The sequence below is a fragment of the Octodon degus genome, unplaced genomic scaffold (genome assembly GCF_000260255.1).
Source record: "Octodon degus isolate 3935 unplaced genomic scaffold, OctDeg1.0 scaffold00123, whole genome shotgun sequence".
Classification (NCBI taxonomy): Eukaryota; Metazoa; Chordata; class Mammalia; order Rodentia; family Octodontidae; genus Octodon; species Octodon degus.
Window position 1 is genome coordinate 98776 of NW_004524699.1, and position 16703 is coordinate 115478.

At 47.9% G+C, this 16703-nt stretch overlaps 1 protein-coding gene across 7 annotated transcripts in view; it reads right to left on the reverse strand.

Annotated features, from left to right (window-relative positions):
* Cacna1b (calcium voltage-gated channel subunit alpha1 B) overlaps positions 1–16703 on the reverse strand; it is a 204944-nt gene that overhangs the window by 94653 nt on the left and 93588 nt on the right. For all 7 annotated transcript variants that reach the window (XM_023700324.1, XM_004640341.2, XM_023700322.1 and 4 more), the window contains exons 18-20: positions 14810–14916; positions 7307–8026; positions 6215–6432 (exon numbers count right to left, since the gene is read on the reverse strand). In XM_023700324.1, the coding sequence (XP_023556092.1) occupies positions 6215–6432; positions 7307–8026; positions 14810–14916 (1045 nt within the window). The remainder of the gene's footprint in view (positions 1–6214; positions 6433–7306; positions 8027–14809; positions 14917–16703) is intronic.

Genomic DNA, 16703 nt, shown 5'->3' on the forward strand with positions numbered 1-16703 from the left:
TCTCTCTCTCTCTCTCTCTTTCTCTCCTTGTTCTTAGAAATTCTCCCAAAAAGTTTTCATCTTGAATCCTTGTCTTGGACCTGGTTTTTTCTTTAAGGGTTTTTGTATTTTGTTTTGCTTTTTCAATAAAGAATTTGTTGTATTGGTTAAAAAAAAAGAATCCAGTTCTTAAAAAATATAAATAAAATTAATAGACTTCTAGCAAGCCTGCTGAAGAAAACAGAGCAGACAATGAATTACCCACAGCGAGAATGATAAAGCGGTTATCACTACATAAGATGCAGTCATCAAAAGGGCAATAAGGAAATATAACACATAACCACGACACATACAAACCACAACAGCTCAACCAATATAAAATGGACAGTACAGCCTAACAAATACACAGGAAGTAGAATAGTTTAATTTAAAAATTCCAAAAATGAAATGTTTTTTTGGAAAACTGTAACAAATATCTAAGAGAAAAAAAAAAACACCATCTCCATACAAGCTACTCTTGAGAAAAGAAAAACAAGCAATTCTCTTAAATTTGAAACATTGCATAGATCCAGTGCTCCTCTGATTCTCAAGTCAGATAAGGACAATACAGAAAAAGAAACTGCAGACCAATATCCCTCACGAATTCTAGGTAAAGGCCCTAACAAAGCATAAGAAACAGATGTGGACAGCATATAGAAATAATCATGCACAATAACCCAGCAAGGTTGTACCCAAAAATGCAAGGTCAGTTTAAGACATGAAAATCATCCAGTATAAACAACCACATGAACAGAAGAAAAAACACATGATTATATCAATCAATGCAGAAAATCATCTAATAAAATTCAACCACTCATGATAAAAACTCTTAAGTTTAAAAACTCAGGTATTTCTATTAAATAGACTTGCAAAAAAACTTGAGCAAGCCACAAAGACATGCCTCAGGCAAATATAAGGCAAAGCCACATAATTTACTTGAAAGTTTTATTAAGATAAAGATACCAAATGCTCAAGATAAATAGGATACAATTCAAATAGTGATCAGAGGAAAATCCATATCATTAAATAATCATGTGATAAAAAGTAAAGAAAGAAATGAATAAAATATCTAACTCAGTAAGTTATAAAAAGGGACCCAATGTAGTAGTGCATGCTTGCAATCCTAACACTTGGAAAGCTGAGGCAGGAGGATTGCTACGAATTTGAGGCCAGCACAGGCTACAAAGTGAGTTTAAGGCCACTTTGAACTGCATAGCAAAACTCTGTCTCAAAACACACAAAAAAAATTATAACAGAAACAGCAAAGTAAAATGAAGTAGAAGGAAAACAATAAAGACAAAATGATAGAAAGTAATGATTTTAAAACAAACTATAGTAGAATTACGTATATGTTTTTCAAAAGTTCAATAATTTCAATAAAGGTGTCCAAAGCAATCACTTATTAGTAGCTACTTTAACAGGTGGTCAAGAAAAAAATGTTACACATTTTATGTTCTAATAAGATAGTAACTTTCTACGTTTAATAAACTTTTAGTTATCTTTTAGGAAACTGGGGATTTTGAATTGAGATGTAACACAATGTAATTTACTAACATTTTAAGCAACAGGAAAGGGCTAGGGGTGTAGACCTCTAATGTGTGAGGCCCCTGGATTCAGTTCTCAATACAAAAGGGAATGGAATGGAATATGAAATGAAATAAAATTTATAGAAAATGGGATTCCGACTCAAAACATTTGATTTTCAGGAATGGAGAGGAGAAGTTGAAGAAAAGCATGATATCTTAAACTTATAATGTTTAGACATAATATGAGGAAGCTATAGAATTTATCTTACTCAAAGCATCAATCCAAGTATCTTACATAAAATATTAAGCAGAATCCAATAGTATATTGAAATAAATATAATAACCAAATGAGGTTAAGCTAAATTAGAAAGATAGTTCCACATTAGGGAATTCATTGCTATGTAGCTCCGTATTTAGGGAAAAATAGATGGCTACTGAAAAGACCTACAAAATTCAGTACTTTTGCTAGATAAAACATCTACTGAAATAGGAATTAAGGATTACCCTAACATGATCATACATGCATACAGCCCGACAGGCCCACGCCAGAACCCACAATTTAGTATAGGCAGAAACAACATAGTGGCACCCGTTCACTCATCACAGCTACTAAACAATTCATAACAAGAAGCCCAAAACTAGAAAAGGAAGAGTTAGAGCACTATTTATTAACATTTTGACAATAGACTTGGAAAAAAGAAAGAGAATCAACACTAAATCTAATAAACAATTTTGGGACTCAAAAAAGTAACAGGATATGTAATTAACATACAAAAATCAATAGCCTAATTAGACATTCTAACAGCAGTACAGGAGGTACTTACACAGTAATAAAAACTAAATGTTGGGTGTACATTCCTAATCCTTCTGCTAATGTCTCAATAGCTGTTTAAGATATTAAATAACAGATCAATAACATGTCAAATTCAATATTTCCTTAAACCTTATCCTTCCTTACCTTCTATAAAAAGTCATTAATATCTCCTCTTGGTGAAAATCTTTGACTGTGTTCATAACTATCTTGTTGATATTATTCGGCCCATGCATACTTCACTATTTCGGTGGCTTTATCTCCTCCAGATTTAAAACTATTCACCTACCCAAGATGAAAATGCTGAGGGCCTTTAGCTAGAATCTCTGGAAAGTATCTCCACCTGACAGTCAATAACTATGACCCTTTTCATCCCAAAGAAGTCAGAACGGTCATTGCCTATTATTCCTTCATGGCAGTTCACGTTACTTCTTTAGAGGGGGAATGTTGTAGGCAGCTGAGTTAGAAATGTTATCGGCAGTGAGACAGGGTTAGGTCCTCAAAAGACCCAATATGGAAGGCAAGACACCTTGTAACTGTGGGAGAGACAGGCACCTCCACTGTGGGCCAGACATCAAGACAAAAGATAAAACAAATGCAGTCACATATCTCCTTTGGGAAAGACATCAGAGATTGATATTCTATATAGGTATCAATAACCTTGAAAAAGCCAGGAAGTCCCTAACCCAATCCCCTACAGGAAGAGCCCCTGTTCTGTATTCATGCCCACTTGCTATATGACTTGCTTCCCCATTTCATCCTGATTTAATCCATTTTACCAGAGCAATTAATACTTGCAATGTTACTGGTGGACCATAGTTTTGTCCCACCTCATGACTGCCTTGTGAGTTTTCATGTTTTCCACTTTAGACCACCTCATCTCATGGCTATATAAAAATCCCTAGAAAAGACAGATTCCTTGGCAACCTACTCAGGTCCCCTTCTGTCCCGCTCTTGAATAGAAGCTTTCTTTCCCCCAGTAAATAAAGTCTGCTCTTAAAAAAAAAAAAAAAAAAAAAAATTCAGTAGTCTAGATTCTTGCTTCTAGTAGAAGTAACAGCAAGGATCAGATTAATCCCCAACCCCTAACAGCAATAATCTAAGCCTATCACATTAAAAGAATAAAAAGCCAAGTCACAGACTGGGATAAAACACTTGTAGCACATATGTCTAATAAAAACTTATATCCAGCACTTACAAGAATTCTTCAAATTAAAAAAAGGGGGGGAATTACCCGCTCACCCCCCCCCCCCGTCCTTCTCTCGGGACAGGAGCTTTCTTTCTCTCAATAAATATAGTCTGGGGCTGGATAGATGGCTCAGTGGTCTAAAGCACCTACTTGAAACAAGCTTGGCAAAGCACAGGGACCGCGGTTCGATCCCCAGCACCACATGCCAGCCAGACCCGCCCCCTGGTGGGCTGAACTGGCCACACACACACACAATAAATAAATGTAATAAATAAAAATAAATAAATATTTTTTAAAAATATAGTCTGCTCATAAAAATAAAAAAAAGAATTCTTCAGATTCAATAATTATAAAACATACAATCCAAGTTAAAAAGTGGGCAAAGACCAGAATAGAGACTTCATCAAAGAAGACACACAGATGGCAACTAAGCATAGTAAAAACTGCCCAGTATCATATGTCCTCAGAAAATTACAAATTAAAACAAGGTATCACTATACACTTAAATAGAATGACTAAAATCCAAATCACTGATACCACCAAATTCTGGCAAGGATGTGGACCAACAATTTCTATTTGCTGCTGGGAGAAATGCAAATGATATGCCCGTTTTGAAAGATCATTGATAGTTCCTTAAAAATAAACAAGTCTTAGCATACAACTCAATTAACATGCTCTTAGGTATTTACTCCAGTGACTTAAAAATGTATATTCACACATGAATGCCTAGAGCAGTTTTATGAATGGTTACAAAAAAAAATGAAGTAGGCATGATGTCCTTCAATAAATAAATAGATTTTAAAAACTGTGGTAGATCCAGACAATGGAATTTAATTCAGTGCTAAAAAGAAATAAGCTATCAAGCTCCACAATGAAATGCAGGAACCTAAAGTGCATAGTTCTCAGTAAAGGAAGACAATTTCAGGGCTGGGGAGATAGCTCAGTGGCCTAAGCGCCTGCCCGGTGTTGTATGGTATCAGTTGGAGCCAAAAGAAACAACAAGACCGGATTAATACAGCTTTAGAGGTCTCACTGAGATTAGTCTCCCTCTAAGTGAGCCCAGAGCCAAGGAAACTAATCACATTAACTGAAGGCTAAAAACAGGCTAAGGAATGTGCATAGCTAATTTGGTGTAAATAATCCATTATTTACACCACCTCCTGGCATCCATTAATCTGTAAATTTACATATCATTAGTTAGCAATATCCCAGTTAAAGGAGCAAAGAACAGACAAGATGATACATTTTCTCATACTCTTGTTCCTAGGCTCTGCTCTTCTACCAATATGTTGTGACTTATACCACTACAGCCTGGCAAGTGCAAGGACCAGCGCCACAGGCCATGCCAGTCTCAGCACCCTGGATGCACTGTGCCAACCATCAAAATGGCGCGGTGGTGCACGCCTGTAATCCCAGAGCTGGGGAGGCTGAGACAGGAGGACCACTAGGAGTCCAAGCGGCAAAGCAAAACCCTGTACCAAATAAATAATAAAATGTTCTTTTTGAATAAAAAAGAAGACAATTTGAAAAGGCTGCATACTGTATGCAACACACTAGAAAAGGAAACGCCCTTGGCAAACTACATTAGTGACTGGCAGCAGAGATAGTCTGCAAGGGAATACGCAGGGCAGAAAGGGGCCACATTTGGGCTCCTGTGGACAAAAACCAGGTGGGCTCTGGACCAAAAATTCTGGGCTCATCCTTAAGATAATCCAGGGGAAATCACATGAAGAGTCTGAGAAGACAAAAATTAACTTGCTCTCATGAGCAGCTGAAAGAAGTGAAGAGCCTATGGCCAGTTTTCTTCCAAGGAACCTAAGATGAACAGCAGCCTGAGCAGCTAAACTTCCACTGTTTTACCTAGGATCATGTACTGGGCTACAGTTTCTGGGCAGTGGCTTAAGCAAAAGGATCAGGTCCGTCACACATGCACACGTGGCTGCTACTGCAAATGTGGGCATGCATGCAGGGGACCTGTGCAAGCTCACCTGGTCTGCTCCGCAGCGATACACTATGCTGGCCTTTGTTCGGTTTTTCCCCTGTGCCCTCAGAATGTTTTCTCCTCTGCACTCAAGAGATGTCCAGGCACCTTCCCCACTGCCGGAGGTGCCCAGATTTGTTTGTTACCTGTAGGCTTCTCCCTACTAGACTGGCTGGTTCACCCATGCCCTCCCTCAGTGTCTGCTCAGCTTGGGTCTAAGTACATGTGAGTTGGAGAAAAAAAAAGGGCAGTTCAGGCAAAGTCCTGGGGAAGCCTCAGAGAAGTGCCTTGGGAGCACATACAGAGGCAGGACGAAGTCCTCAACCACTAGCTCTCAGCCCGAGTCAGGCAACCACAGTGCTTAGCATTTATGCACCTACAAAGGGTGGAGGACCATTTTGTGGCCTTCTTCCTGACACTCTACTCCCCTCCTCTGAACTCTAGCACCCTAATGCAGTGCCTGGTAATCACCAACATTTTTGGAAGGGAAAAAAAAGAAGCTTAACCTCCAGTTATCTCTAGGTCTCTAAACAGTTATATCGACTGCTATCAAGGGACAGATGCTGACAGCAAAGGACTTTCTCGCCAGCTGAGAGAACAATTCAAAGAAGCCTCCAGAGAGCAGGTGGGAAGGCTAGCTAGACATTCACAAAGTGGCCCTTGCCTGGCTGGCACAGGGAGATACTCACTGGGAATGGCCGTTGTCTCCCCAGCAGGGCCTATCTGTGTCACGGGGGCGGGCACAGTGGTGCTTGGGTCTGAGGGTTGACCACTCATCCGAGTGACATTCCGCTGATTGTCAGCATCCTCTGGCTGTTCCTCCACCTTCTGGAGACAGGTGCTAGGCAGTGTGTGTACAGGGCCCACACCCATCATTCCACCAGCCTCCACGTCACAGTGAGTTTCCCTGCAACCAAGAATGTGTATCAGGACTAGATGCAATCTCAAACTCCTATGCAGTCTGCAACACCTGGCTCCTCATACTGCACACAGGGCAAGCAAATCTTACCCCTTCCTCTGTTGTTCTGTCTTTGCATGCTTCCTACCATGCTGTACACTTCTGCCTTTAGGTCCATGTATGGAGCTGACCCATGTCCCTGTCCCTGGCACACAGCCAGGCACTGCGGGCACCACCATATGTATAAATGCACACATAGACATAGGAGATGGAGGTCGACAGAAGAGAACTGCTAGCAGAATAGAGCAGGATGCTTCCCAAGTGTCCCAAAAGGCCAAAGGCCCAGCTCAGAACTTTGCACCCTAAGACGGGGCCTCTTCCGGCTGGTCTTGGGCTGTGGCGTCCAGCTACACATGTCCTGGTGGGCGTGTGGCCCATCAGCAAGCATGGAGATGCTGGCCCCAGGCTCCAGGCTTCCTTTCCAGGCCTCCTGCAGCACCATGGCCACACAGCCTGGTCCCCCCAGATGTACAGCCCTGCCCTGCAGCCCCCTTGGTCTCCCTCAGGGTCTGTGGTTTCACCCTCCTCCACAGTGCTAGGCTACTCTGCTCTTCCTGGTCAATGCATCCTGAGCACAACCCTTCTCCCCTAAGCTCTCTGTTCCTTGGGGCAGCTTAAAATGAGAACTGACACTTGCTGAGCATACTCTCAGTCAGGTAGCTTTGAGCATTTTGCCCAGAGAAAGGGGCCAATAGGGGCAATAAGGGCTGCCTGGCCTGGTTACCACATCCCATCACCCAGGCCACGCCTCCTTCCATGAACAAACGGGAGCCTGATCCCTGGTCACTGCCCATCACCAGCCCCACTTCAGGCCCTTACATACTTGGGCTGGTGGTTGCGGACCTCCTTTTCTCTTTCCTGGGCCTCGCCCTCCTTCTCCACTGCCTCCTGTGTGGGGGGCACCTTGTGGCGAGTGCGGTGCCGACGCCCAGGCTCCTCGCTGCTTTCCACCTCCTTGGGGCCGGTACGGGTGCCCCGGTGCCGCGCTCGCCGCTCACCCTTGGCCATAGTACCATCCTTGTCCTTTCCCAGGTTGGGCCCATGCCGGTGAACACGGTGGTGGCGTCGGCCACCCTCAGGACCTCGGCCATGCTCGCCCTGGGCCTCCTGGCTGCCTGCAGCCTCCTTGCTGTGGCTGTGGCGTGGGCGCACACACTCTTCCCGGGACCCAGGGTCTGCACCATCGGCCCTGTCCCGGTCTTGCTCGGTGGCCGAGGGCGGCACAGCTGGGGCCTTGTCTGCATCACGGTGCCGGTGGTGCCGTCGCAGTGCATCTGTAGCCTCTGTGGTCTCTGTGCCCTCCGACCGTGCTTTACCTCCTGCAGGACCCCGTGGTCCATCTCGGCCAGGCTCCACCACCAGTGGCCGATCCAGGTGTGTCTTCATGTCAGGCCGCAAGTGGCGCGAGGTTGCATAGCGCAGCCGCTCCTCAGGGTCCATTTCACTGTACAGCGCCTCACAGCTGGCACGCAGATTCTGCAGCCGCAGTTGGCTGGCCCGCTGCTCCCATACTGACCGTGCCCGAGCCGAGTTCTGCTGCCTGCTGTGGGGAGACTGGCAATGAACATCACTGCCCAGCAGCTCTATTGCACAGGGAAGCCATAGATGGACACACAGCAATGGAGGGATGGTAGGGGGTGCAGGGAGGACGGGGTGGACGGAGAGGCGGCAGGAGCTCTCAAAACCCCTGGGAGAGTAATGCTGCCAGGTAGGTAAGACTGGGACCCTGATTTCAGCCCAACATCCCTCAAGTGTCCCATAGGACCACGCAAAGGGACAGCATTGGGCAGGGGAAGGGTGAGCTCAAGGCCACTCCTGGGCAGGTGGGCAGCAGTTCCAAGTCCCACGGGTACAGGGATGGGAGTCAGTTAACACCAACAGGAATGGGCAGAGGATCCCAGCAGATGGTCAGCTGGCCAGGGAGGCCCAAAGGGGAGAAGATGAGGGGGAGGCACTGGGAAAGCAGAGTGCTCCCTGGCAGCTTCTCTGGGGAGCTGTCCTGCCCCAGCACAAGAGCAGAGCTGCCCAGGAAGGCAGTCACTTCTCCAGAAGCTGTCCTCACGCCACTTCCCAGAGGAGAGCCACAAGCCAAGAGACCAGGACCCAGGAGCTGGCATCATACTAAAGACACGCAGTCCAGGGAACACTGGTCCTTCTTAGAGCACAAAGACTCTCAGCTATTTCCCGAAGTGGTCAGCCCTGGCTAGGAAGTCAGCTGACTCAAAGACTAGGAGCCCAGAGGCCAGGGCTAGGGCTGGCAACCACCCTTCATGTGGTCACCAATGCTCTCCTCTCTTCTCCACTAGAGACGCCTCCCTCCAACAGAAACAGAGCCAGACAAGACCTTGGAGGCCTTTCAGCAACAGGGGTGGCCAACAGTCCAGGCCTTCTCTACACAGGACACCAGAGGCCTGGTCCAGTGTCAGCCTCACTGGTCTAGGATTTCTCCTATTCCTACATCATATATAGGACTCCACAGCACAGGGTATGTGGTAGGCTCTGGGCTTTTTGCTGAATAAGGCACAGCCAGAGGCCCCAGCCCCCACTGACACCAGGCCAAAAGCTCATCCGAGGCCAGAGTCTCAGCCTCAGCCTCTGGAGGCTTCTGAACAGCCATGACCATCGCACCACTAACAACGACAGCAGTGGCATCAATGCCCTGGGCTTTATGCCTACTTTACCCAGCCTTGCAACCATCTCAAGGACAGGTGACACTCCTATGCTGGCTGAGCTAGCAAGCCACTGATGGAGCTAGGATAAGACACATGACAGAGGCAGAAGTGAAGAAGTATCTAGAGAAAGGCGAGGCCTCAGCCAGATCCCAGCTGCCTGGAAAGCATATGTGCAGCTGCACCTGTGGAGCTCAGCTGGCTATCCAAAAGGACAGTCAGCCAGGTGTGGGTAAAGCCCTTGTCCTTGCCATCAGCCCATTCAGGGTGGGTGGAGAGCAAACCTTTCCCTTCTCCAATCTGAGAGCTACTTCCAGGACAGCACTTGCATGAATGAAGAGTGTCTGTACTCTCCTGAGAGCTGGGGTGGTATTGGCAGGGCAAGAGCGAAGGTCCTTTGCAGGTCCATGCAACCACCTGCCCAAACGCAGCATTAAAGCTACACTGCCCTCACTCCGTAGAACGCACTGCGAAGACCCACGGGATCTCACCACCACCACAGAGCACATCGCTCAACAATGGTGGACAGTATGAGATGGAACAGGGCCGGAACAGGCATACCCCAGGTATGTTAGCCCAGAGAGGCTGATACCTTCAGCCTCTCAATCCAGCAGACCAAGGTGGACCTGACTTGTAAGCACCTGGTCAGCAGGAAGGAAGCTCCTCAGATGAAGCCACAGCCTAGGGCCAGGGCCACAGTCCTGTCAGCAAAGGGTGAAGATGATGGGGATACACAGAAACTAAAGGTCAGACCAAAGAGCTCTGCCTTCAATCTCCCCCTAAGCTGGGCTCTCTCCTGCCCAGAAATCACCCTAAGTACAGCTGAACAATCCAGGTCATCTGTGAGGCTAAGGGGAGCATGGGGCTCATAGGGCCCTCTCATGACTATGATGCAGTACAGGGCACTGACTTACTCGGCAAAGGCCACCTGCCCACCCAGCCCTTCTTTGGATTCTCTCTGCCATGCATCTGCCCCAGGCCAGATGCGCCACTGGCCCTCTCTGCATGGATGCCAAGTCTGAATCTTCACAGTGGGCCTCCCCTCGTTGTAGATATCTAAGTCGTCCTCCCTTGCCCTAGTTACTCTCTGGCCTTGCTCTGTCTGGCACACAAACCCCACTAGCTTCTGCCCAGTGTGGGCAGCACAAATCTCTCATTCTATTCCTCTCCCCCAAGGTCATAAGCAGTGTGAGAACCTAAGAATGAGCCAGTCTCCAGTCCAGTACGGCTGCCAACTCCAATCTAAGCAGTTCTTACTTAAAAGGACTCACTAAGGAATCACAGCTAAGCTCCTCCTGTCATGTCTTGGCCCAGCATGGAGGGGCAACCTCGCCATGCCAGGGAAGACAGCTCACCACACCAAACCAGGCACTGCGGACAGCTGCAGAAAGGAGCTTTGAGTGTCTCCAGGCCTAAACCACTACCCATCACTGCAGATGTATGAGGCAGTCATGGTAGAAAATGTTCTTGCTTATATCCACATCTTGTTCACTACATGGATCCACCATGCTTGCCTATTCCATGAGACATCAGGGCCCCAGAAGACAGCAGCAAATAGAGCTTACGGGAATATTGAGCCTAGCGCTATGCTAGCTGCCAGGGAGGCACACAGGGCAGAGATAGTGCAATCCTAATCACAACCAGGCTGCGGGAGGACCGCTGGCTACTCTGTTCAATTGCAACTGACTACTTCAGGGACTGTCACAGACCAGGCACAGTTTCCCTCAAGGGGTAACCCCAGAAGACAAGCCATCCAGAAGCATCGTGCAAGAGAAGCTGTCCAAAGAGAGGGCAGCCTGTTAGGCTGGTCTTACCTCCAAAGAGGTCAGGCCCAGGATTCCTACGGCCCCACCTGACCCATGTACCATGAGCTCCACAGGGATAGAACAGATTTTCCCAAGAATCACTAAAACATTCCCTCCAAGTTGGGGGGGCTGTAAATACCCGCGAGCCCCCAAGAACTCTCTCTGCCACTGCTGCACAGGCCCTGGCCTCGCTGAGCCCGCAGCATCTCATCCACACAACGAAGCAAGTGATCTGGAGACACCAGAGTAGCAACACGCAGACGGACAGCAAACAAAGAAGTAGAGACCAGGAGGAAGAGGAGGAGGGACCGAGCTCAGAGAGGGGCGTGGGGGGCATGCCCACTATTCCCAGCCGGCGTCCGAAGGTGGGCCTGGAGCTGCCCACGAAGCAAATGACTGAGGTGGGAAAGCAGAGTCAGGAGTGGAGGGCAGGTGTGTGCATGTACTAATGATGGAGCCACAGATGGAAGATCGTAGCGGAGCGACTCACGGTGAATTTACGCTGGAGACAGATGAGCTGCGAGATGCAGTACCCCGAGTGTGCTTTACAAAGCTGCACATGCAAGAAACAAAACACAAACAGAAGTGAGAAAAACAAGAGAGTTCTGAAAGACACTAGCACAGTCAGTGCAGGCACAGGCCGTGGTGCATTTCTGGGCAGGAGGCGAGAAAAGTGGCATCCAATGGGCACCTGCAGAAACCTCAGGGTAAGACAGAAGTTGAAAACCAATTCCACATGTGCAGAAAAGAAACCAAAGTGAATACGGCAAACCCTGAATGGCTGGAAGACGGGAAGCAGTTATTTCTGAGGCCGCGAGTCAGTGCTGACTCAGGCCATACTGCCCTAAGAATGGCACTGGGTTTGGAAAGCCGAGACCTCCTCCTACAACCCGAACAGCCTCTGCTGCAGGGCTTGCGTGGACTGACCTGGTGGGCTCCCAGCCTTCACAATGAGCGGCGTGGCAAGGATAGGAGGCAACAGCACCCTCCCCTGTGTATGACTGGCCCAGCTGCCTCCCAAGAGCATCTGGTCCCCACTCCACTCTGCCCCCTGAATCCTCAGGATCAAATCCAACTGCTTCTAGTTCACCATGACCCCTCCAGGAACAGATACAATCAGCTACTAACCCACCTTCTCTTGGCTGTGATAGCCATTTCCCAGTGACAGTGTGGAAGCTTTTCCAACAAGGAAAGACCAGAAGTCTCTTTACAGCCATTACGCTTCACACTGGTTTCAAGGTGGGTGGGGGATCCTTCCTAGGGTCAAAGTCTATGCATAATTGTAAGGAGCACAGAACGGACCACCTTCCCTTTGGGAAGGGCTGGAGAGACAGCACATGTGCTGGAGAGTTGAGAGCATGTTGGGAACATTAGAGTGTGTGAAACTGTGTATGAATGTGTGTGCGTGCGTGCGTGTGCGTGTGTGTGTGTGTGTGTGTGTGTGTGTGTGTGTGTAAAACAAGTGGTTACGAGAATATTATATGCCAGTATATAGAAGCCCGGTGAGGATCAGAGTGCCTTCAGAGAGAACCAGGACGATGACATCAAGCCCAGAATCCCTCTCCTCACAGGGGTCTGAGGTGGCAACCCCCAGGGCCATCAATGCAGGCCGGACCACCCTCTTTTCCTCGGGGGGTCCATCAAGTGACTCAAGCACTGAAGACCTCTTGACACCTCATGTGCCCTCCTCACCCCACCCTAGCAGAGCCAAAACAACACACATGGCTTTAGAGAGCAGGGGCAGGATGAGGGGCACTCCGGGCCCGTGCTCTCTGCCAGCGGCACAGCTGAAGCCACAGAATCCAACACAGACATCTCAACCCTCAACAGTCTCAGTATTACTGAGACTGAGAAACAGCAGCAGCTACAGCCTCACACCAGCACCTACACTCGGCAAGACAGGCTTCTCCCAGCTGGCACTTCCACTGCAGCCCAGGAGGCCTCTATGGTCATCCCAGGCCACCTGTGGTATCAGGGTATTGGCTACAGGCCATGCTAGCAGTGGATGGAGCTGGGCCTACAGGAGCCAGAGCCAGTGTGAGGAGGGGCCCAGGCTGAGTATGGGGCTGTGACCTGGCTCTGGAGTGGACACTACACTTAGGGCTTAGTGAGGCCGAATACCAAGGATGTCCAGGACAGGAACACTTTTCCCATCCAGCGGCCACCGTGGTGCTCAGGCCAGCAGCTGGTATCATGTTTCCAGTGTGTGGGATGCTCTGTGCCTGCACATGATGTCTCCAACAGGGCTGAGGGTGATGAGAAGAGCACCTAGATCTCCTTTGCAGTGGCATGTGCACACTTCAGGGCTGTGCCCAGGTCCCTAGAACCCTCCTTTCCAAGGTTCTAGTCCAGATGGGAATGGATAGAATCCTCATGCTTCCAGAACTGGCCACCCTGAAGGGGACAGGACAAGCACACTCCCCAGGAACAGCGGAAAGGTGCTACATGGAAATAACACAGCCCTTGGGGCTGGTGAGATGGCTCAGTGGTCTAAAGCACCTACTTATACTTAGAACAAGCTTAGCAAAGCACAGGGACCGCGGTTCAATCCCCCAGCACCACATGCCAGCCAGCCCCGCCCCCTGGTGGGCTGAGCTGGCCACACACACACACACACACACACACACATAAATAAATAAAAAAAATTAAAAAAAAAAAAAAAAAGAAATAACACAGCCCACTCGGGCAACAAGCTGAATGAGTCCGACAGCTGCTTGCCATCTCTCCCCCAGAGACCCTACTAGTGTGTGGCACTCACGTGAAGGAGCAGAAGGGGCAATGTTGCTGGGCCACAGCAACCTCAGGACCAAAGAGCTGCACTAAATCGACCAAATGGCTAAATAACTGAGTTAGCCAGATAAGGAAAAAAAAAAAAAAACTGATCACAGAGCCTCTTCACAGCCATGTCCACAGCTTACCTGACTCCCTGCAAGGGCCCGAGGGCTGCACCCTTTTCCTGCTGAATCTCTCCCATAGCCAGGGCTTTCTGCTTGGCTCAGACCAGCCAAGCTCCACAGCTGAATCTGTGCAAATGCCACCTCCGTGGTAACTTCAGGGCAGAAAGGCCACCAGAGTGCACCACACTCACACGCACACTGACAGCCTCACAGAGACACATACTCACAAGTTCATGACCGAACGACTCACACACACTCACATCCAGCATGCCCACTCACATGCTAACACACGCCCAGCAGAGCAGAGTGAGCACCAGAAGTACTTCTGCTCTACTGTCACTGTATTCGCAAGCTCAGCCAGCTTTCCGGCCTCCTCCTCAGAGCGCCCTTCCCCCAGCCCTCTGCTGCCTCTGACCCAAACCCTGAAGTCCTCAACCCTCCTAATGAGATCAACTTCCTTCAGGATTCAGCCCCAGACATACATTCACCCTTCTCTCACAGAAGCTCCTTGACTTCTGCTCCAAAACAAAACATTCTCAGGATGTTGGAAAGCTCCATCAAGTCCCTTGGGCTGCCGCAGTACCACACAGAACCCTGTGGCTCGCCAAACACCTCTGTTGAAAAACTGTACATAGAAGCCACATGCTGACCCCGCACTCTGACTCACAAGCTCTGTCTGGGGAGGGCCCTGGAGACTCCAACATCATCCTGTGAGCCAGTGCTAAGCACAGCCGGTTCCACCTTGAATGTGAGGGCACCCTGCCCATGCTTAGCCTGGGAGCAAGCTACACCGCTTTCCCAGACGATCCCCGCCCTGGGGAGCACTTTGTCCTTACAAGTCCCGATCAGGGCAAGGAGAGCTCTGGGGAAGTTTCCAGAAGGGGGTCCTGGTGTGGCTCAGCCATGAATTCTGATACTGCCCTTGCCACCCACGATCTGCTCCTAGGAGCCTTACGCAGCAATGGAGATGTTGGCAGCAGACATGGGGCTGACTTCAGCCACTTCTTTGGCTTTCTGCAGAGCAAGCTTCTGATTGGCTGCTTCTTCCATTTCCTCTTCATCCTGTTTGAATAGAAACAGCCATCTCTTCAGAATGCTATGTCCATTCTCATTCCATCATCAGCTGTTGTTCCTAGGGTCTCTTTGCCCCTTCTTCCCACTGTACCATGTAGCCAGGCAGCCAGCTTCTATGTGTATATGGACCCGCTGTGACCCACTGCACCAACTTTCTCTGGTACCTTTCAGGGCCCTGTCCTATGTCCATGGCTCAAAAGTGATGGTTCCGAAGTCTGACCATTAACTGTAATGCCAATTTCATTGGATTAAAAAATGCTACAATGATTAGTAATGCATACTTCTGGGTATGTCTAAGTGGGTCATGGAGGTGTGATTTTGGGTATTACATGTGGTTCCTGACCCTGTCCTCTGGCATTGTTCTTCTGCTTTGCTTCCCAACCACCATGAACTGAGTATCTTTGCTCTGCTATGCTTTTGTGTCATGTTTCTGCCTTGAAGCCATCCAACATGGACTGGATACCTTAAAACTGTGAACCAAATTAAACCTCTCCAATTGTGAGGGTCAGTATCAGGTCTCAGCAGTAAGGAAGCTAATAGAAGCTAATAGGAAGCTAAAACTGGCACCTGAAAAGTACTATAAGGGTCATTGATATAATATACCTGACTATGTCATTCAGAAGTCTTTGGAACTAGTTTGCAGGAATAGTTTGAAAAAGTTGAGAGATATGAGCTAGAGAATTTCTAGAATGCCGTAAGGAGAATCTGATAAACAAGCTCAGAAGATCAGAATGTAACAGCCAGGTTCAACAGGTTTCAGTTGGGAACAAGATTTCATTTTCAGTTGGCCTAGAGACCACATATAGTACAACTGTTTACATTTTACCCATATCCCAAGACTTCCAGAGACTAAGATAAAGGGCAGTAGACTAATTGATCTGATGATAGAAATTTCAAAGCAGCCCCAGTCAGGCTGTGATGTGTACTACTACTGGTCTTTAGTCAGAATTATACTGAGACTCAGGGGTAAAAAGCAAGCCAAAAAAAATTTGAAAAACTTAACATTTGGCTCAATAGGAACTACATGTAAAACTGAGACTAAAAATAGTGTGGCTACCAAAGAGATTAGCATGATTCAAAAGAAACAAGATACCTGTACAAGTTCAATAAGATACCTTGCAGGCATCCCAGGAATCATCAAAACACCACCTATCACAGGTCCAAATGTACAAAAGTGTAATAAATTGTTCATTTGAGAAGAAGGCCCCTATACTCCCTACTAAAGAAGGGTCACCAAAGGAACTGGTTCCTGGATTCATTTCACCATGCTTAGCCATCTAAGCACTGTCTGCACTGGTGGAAGATCTCGCCATTGCCTACATGATGATGGTTTTCTTGGTATACAGAATTTAGGAGCTGTGGAGTCAGACAGTCTTTTACCAGATTTCAAAGGAAGGCCTGCAAGCCAGGCAACGTACCCCTACAAGGTGGGGAATAAAGCAAAAGGTGCAGTAGAGACACCAGAAAATCAGGAGCTGGCCCAGGGAAGAAGACATTTAGACTGCAACCCAATTCTTTTCTATTTCTCCTTTTTGAATTTAGCAATGTTTACCTCAGGCCACTATATGTTAGAATTATGTAACTTTTTTATTTTTTTATTTTTGTATTACAGGGTGTTCAGGGTCTCACTAACAGATCAGACTCATAGTGATCCGCCTGTTTACAGCCTCCCAAGAGCTGGGATTACAGGCGCAGGACACCACATCCAGTCTCAATTGCTGTCTCAGTGCGCCCTCAGGGCAGGGCTGGCACGGCAGGCCTGGGGATCAAACCCC